Source organism: Callorhinchus milii, unplaced genomic scaffold (assembly GCF_018977255.1).
Source record: "Callorhinchus milii isolate IMCB2004 unplaced genomic scaffold, IMCB_Cmil_1.0 Scaffold11, whole genome shotgun sequence".
Lineage (NCBI taxonomy): Eukaryota > Metazoa > Chordata > Chondrichthyes > Chimaeriformes > Callorhinchidae > Callorhinchus > Callorhinchus milii.
Genome location: NW_024704752.1, coordinates 5,769,705 through 5,775,353, shown reverse-complemented (window position 1 = coordinate 5,775,353; position 5,649 = coordinate 5,769,705). Strand labels below are relative to the sequence as shown.

The following is a 5,649-nucleotide window of genomic DNA, read 5'->3' as shown; positions in this document are numbered from 1 at the left end:
TGGGCGAAACGCAACAGCCAATCGTGCGCAGCAGTGTCCCAAAGCAGTCGTGGATTGAGTGACCACATTTTTTTTCCCGGAGGGATTATTACCCCTGGAAACAAGCTACCAATCGAATAAGTTATCTACTTACTTACTGCTAGGTAAACAGAGGCATGTGGAGTAAGGAAACTTGTCTTAAGGTTTCGCTCCGCTGGGAATCGATCCCTGGTTCTCTCGCTTGTGAGACGAGCGCGCTAACCACAATTCTGCGGGACTCCACAATGGGCCGAATGACTTCCTTGTGCAGTTTTTAGAAACGGCTTACAAATTACAACAGAATTCCCCTTCCCCTTCCCCACCCTAATGTTAAGACAAAATGGGTTTACCCGGCTAAGACTGGTGGAGTTTTGGGGCTTTTATAATAATAATCCTTGCATTTCATAATAGCACTTTATCACATCTTCTAGATGTCTCAAAGTGCTTCACAGAATAGATTAACGTGAATTGACTGTATATTTGTGGGTGAAACGCGGCAGAAAATTGCGCACAGCAGCATCCCACAAACAGTCGTGGATTGAAGTGACCAATTTTATTATTTTTTTTGTAAGGATTATTATCAGGTGTATGAAGTAAGGAAACTAGCCCAAGGTTTCACCCTGCTGGGAATCGAACCCACATCTCTCGCTTGCGAGGTGAGTGCTCTAACCACTGAGCTACAGGACTCCACTTTTGGCATCAGAAAGCAAAAATCTGCAGCGGTTGTGTACACACTACAGGGTTATATAACATACGGTGAACCTCACACACCCAATATGATGAATTATTTTGCACAATAAAAATAGTCTCAACTGTGAACAACAATCTGCGTTTACCTAGCACCTTCCTGCTGAGTAGCGGGCAGGAGTGCTATCAGATTAGCTGATATATTGAAACTCACTGTGCAGTTATTATACTGTGTAACACCGATCGCACTAAACAGGCCAAATAATATTTCAAAAAATGCGATTAAAAAAAACACAAAACGCTTTCTTTTTTTTTGTTTGCTTTTTATATATAAAAATGCACTTTTTTTTGTATTAAAAGTCTTGGACCAGGCGGGGGGGAGGAAACTGTTAAAACGCTCGTTTTCGCAGTTAAATTGTACAGTGTGTTCAGATTTCCACTCCGCTCTCTCGTCATTGTGGGCCTGTGAAGCGAGGTTAGAACACGGAACAGAGGGTAGGTGAACCCTCGCTACCAGGGAACGGAAACCATTTGGGAATTTCCAAACCCAAACCCTTGAAAATGACGTGGAAACGGAGTTTGAAAGAGGCAAGGCCGAAACGAAAATAGTTACAAGTTCCACCAAGAATAGCCGGTCTGTCTGTCTCAGCATGCTTTGTGCGGATATTGGGAGGGAATTATTGTTACGTACAGTTGACGTGCTGATTGCTAATGGGAATGTGTGGTGGCTTGCACAGATTGGCACATACTGTCTGTCTCACAGCAGTCTTCAAGGCACTAGGATGACTGAGCTTGTCTTGTGGGGGCACACCGACCAAAGAGGAACATTAACGGATATCACCAGTCTCTTAGTCTCCTCTTTGCTTTAAATAATAGTTGGGTTGGTTGGTTGGTTGGTTGGTTGGTTGATGGTCAGCAAAGCGCAGTTACGAATACCCACTTCCTCTCATTTTTTTTTAAATAGCTGGGCTCCCAATATCTCAGCAGGTCCTTGAGGGGAAGGCAAATGGTTACAGCAGGTGACGAAAATAGAAGGAATTTTGTCCCCCACACACATTCCACGTCGTGGCAGTGCTGGAGGTGTGACCCGCCTCACAGCCAGCCCCCTCTCCGGTCGGTCAGTCCATGTATGCACCAGCGCAGGTCAGAGGCCGTCACAGCAATGCAACTTTGCATAGAAATCCTGCACCTGGGGAACAAGAATATTAATACAATTACAGGCAGATCCAACCTGGCTCAGTCGCCAGCAATCATGCATCTGAGTCGGAACTTTATGGGTTCAAGCCCCACTCGAGACTTTGAACTTGTACAGTCCAGGCTAACTGACACCCCAATGCGGCGCTGTGGTGGGGTGGGGTGGGTAGAGAAGGTGTCAGGTCTCTGTGCAAAGAGGAAGTGACTGTAGACAGAGCCGAAGAGGTAGGTTTTAAGGTAAGATTTAGATTAGGGTTTAGCGGGGGCAATTTAGGGGCACTGCGGTGGGCAAATTGGTTGCCCCATTCACCTCCAAATTCACAGTCACTACATTTTACAGCACCGTGCTGTGAAGCGACTTCCTGACCCGAAAGGCATTCTACCAAATTCACAGATTATTATCATCATCCTCTCCCCTCCTTTACACACACAGCACCACAGCCCATTGAAAAAAAGGTTAAGCTTAAATTTAACCCAAACCGGCTAACCGCGGTCTTCACTTTAAACACATACCGAGCACGAAGGGGGTGCGGATGCCAGCGAGTCTCAACAAAACGGTGGATCTCTTACTGGGGGTGTGTGGGTTGGGATAAGAGGCTGAACATTGCCTCAGGCCTGGTAAACCCACACTGCTTTGGGCCAGTGGAAATATGCATTGCACAGGCACAGATGAGAGGGTTGGTGAACTCCCCCACCATTTTACATGGTGAAAGGGCTCTCTTTCTCTCTCATACGCTATCACACAGAAAGAAAGAGGTGTGCAAAAATAAGCTGCCTCTCAAATAAGGGAGCATTATAACCCAAATAATGCAGATTTCTTATGTGTGTGTGTGTGTGTGTATTTCTGTCTCTCTTTCTTTCCTCTCTCTTTCTGCTGCACACCAGGTTCTCTGTTCCTCTCCCTGTCCTTTGTGTCAGTGAAAGTAATGATCGTGTGTGTGTGTGTGTGTGTGTGTGTGTATTTGTGTGTGATTTGTATATTAAAAAAAAGCAAAAGCTTGGTCTTATTTTAAGGAAGGGGTTGGGTGCACCCAAAAAAAGTTGGGTTTTTTTTTAAAAAGCATTTGGGTTCACAACCCAACCGGTACACAAAACACACTCACACACACACACACAATACACAGACAGATACACATCACACACACACACACACTCACGACACACAGCTACATACACAACACTCACAAAACACAACCACACACACAAGACACACAAAACACAGCCACGTACACAAGAGCAGACAGACACATACACACACACAGACACAGACAACCACATAGAGACAGACACACAGATCCGAAACACATAGGGAAACACACACACACACACAAAACACACACACACAAACACATAGGGAAACACACACACACACAACACATAGGGAAACACACACACACACAACACATAGGGAAACATACACACACACAACACATAGGGAAACACACACACACACAACACATAGGGAAACATACACACACACAACACATAGGGAAACACACACACAAAACACATAGGGAAACACACACACACACAACACATAGGGAAACACACACACAAAACACATAGGGAAACACACACACAAAACACATAGGCAGATACCCCCCCCCACACACACACACACACACAAAACACATAAGACACACAAAAAAAAGACTGATATGGAGCAGATACCGAACACACACACACACACACACACACGCGCTTACTCGCCCCTCACCTTTTTTCGGGGGGGGGGAAACATCAAAATGTCGCGGAGGGGGTTTTCTCGGGGCTTTGTAAATAAAGCCCCAGTTAGAGGAGGACACAGGGAGAGCAGCACTGGTCTCCCCCGTTGGGCTGAGACACATAGTTCATCTGCCGGACGATCTCCGCGAACAGCTCATCCACAGAGATCTTGTTCTTGGCCGAGGTCTCCAGGAAGGGACACGACCACTCGTCGGCCAGAGACTTGCCCTCCCCGTGGGCCACTTCCCGCTCGCCTTCCAAGTCCACCTTGTTGCCCACCAAGATCATGGGCACCCTCTCGTACCTCTTCACCCTGATGATCTGGTCCCTCATGGGCCTGATGTCCTGGAAGGACTGCTGGTTGACCAGGCTGTACACCAGGATGAAGCCCTGCCCGTTCTTGATGTACAAGTCTCTCATGGAGGCGAACTGCTCGGTGCCGGCGGTGTCCAGGATCTCCAGCACCGAGGGCGACGAGTCCACCTCGATCTCCTTGCGGTAAAAGTCCTCGATGGTCGGGTCGTACTTCTCGATGAAGGAGCCGGTGACGAACTGGACAGTCAGAGCAGACTTGCCCACCCCCCCACTGCCCAGGACCACCACCTTATACTCTCTCATGGCCACAAGGACCCCCTCCCCCCCACCCTCCCTCAACACCCACACCCACACACACCCCAACACCCACACCCACCCCCCAACACACACTCACTCACTCACTCACTCACACACACTCTCTCTGTACTCTCAACTGATGGTGATTTTTGGACCAAAACCGCTTAAAATGACCACCACCAACAACAACAACAACAACACAGCTATTGGGAGACCAACAACCACTGCTCATACACCTCTCTCTCTCTCTCTCTTTTCTTTTCTTTGCCTTCCTTCACCCCCTCGTCCTGGGTTTCTTTTTTTTCCTTGGGTTGGGTTGGGTTGAGTTGGTAAAAAAAAAATCCTTCTGCCACTGAGCAGAGCCTTGGTACACAGAGAGGGTATTTTTTTTTCTTGCTCTCTCTCTCTCTCTCTCTGTGTGTCTTGTCTGTGTTCTCTGTTAAAAAAAAATGGGTTCGTCCACTGCTTTTATATTTATAGAGAGAGAGAGAGAGAGAGAGAGAAGAGGGGAACAGCACTGTGTTGTGTTCAGCTGTGCAGTGCCACACTGGTTAAGGCGAGGTCTTTTTTTTATTCTGGCGCAGAGACTCTTATTGCTCCCACGCTCAATTGGCTCTCCTCCCCTTTCCTCCCCTCCACACACACACACACACACACCAACATACACACACACACACACAACACACCAACACACACACACACCAACACACCAGCCTTGGCATTGCACACAGGAGGAGCTAAGGGTTGAGCAATGCAAAAGATCAGGAACTTGTGACACACACCACACACAACACACACACACACAGAGAGAAAGGGAAGGGAGAGGGATTTTTTTTTTGTTGGGAGTTAAATGTAACCGCTGCATTTTGCGCCGTCCCGCTCCACCCCGCCCCGAAGGTTCGGATTAAACAGCACGCGGAGTGTTACCGGCGCACCTCTTTACGCGCCCCGTCTCCCTGACCCTCCGGGAGCTGCAGATCGTCCAGGACGCCGCAGCTCGTGTCTTCGCCCCCGCGCCTGCAAAAGGGGCTCCGTGACCCGATCACACACCACACACACACACACCCCCCCTCACCCACACACACACACCACCCTCTCGCCCGGCTCCACTGCCCTCCCCATCACCCCCCCACACCCCATCCCCAGAGGATCGAGTTCGAGATCCTCACCCTCACTTTCAAAACCATCCATGGCATTGCCCGTCTCTGCCTCCGTGACCTACTAAACCTTTACTAACTTGTCCGCGCTCTCTGCCCGCCCGCTCCATCACCTTGAGCTTCTCTGCACCCCCCCCCTCCCCCCCCCTCCGGTCACCCTTTGGAATTTCATCCTGGTGCCCCTCCGCCTCACCCCACTCCTTTCAAAGCCCATCTCAAGGCCCATGCTTTTCGCTGCCCTCCCACCTCTGTTGAT

At 48.9% G+C, this 5,649-nt stretch overlaps 1 protein-coding gene across 1 annotated transcript; it reads right to left on the bottom strand.

Moving 5' to 3' along the window:
• Positions 1-1,048: 1,048 nt before the first annotated feature.
• On the bottom strand, positions 1,049-4,294 carry LOC121849910 (ras-related protein Rap-2b). Its single transcript, XM_042339368.1, has 2 exons — positions 3,617-4,294; positions 1,049-1,894 (listed from the first exon to the last, which is right to left on the bottom strand). Exon 1 carries the CDS (start codon positions 4,240-4,242, stop codon positions 3,691-3,693), a length of 552 nt encoding a protein of 183 aa, XP_042195302.1. The 5' UTR covers positions 4,243-4,294; the 3' UTR covers positions 1,049-1,894; positions 3,617-3,690.
• Between the last annotated feature and the right edge of the window lie 1,355 nt (positions 4,295-5,649).

Excerpts from the sequence above, each read along its gene's own strand:
- LOC121849910 (XM_042339368.1), bottom strand. The coding sequence starts at position 4,242 with ATGAGAGAGTATAAGGTGGTGGTCCTGGGCAGTGGGGGGGTGGGCAAG.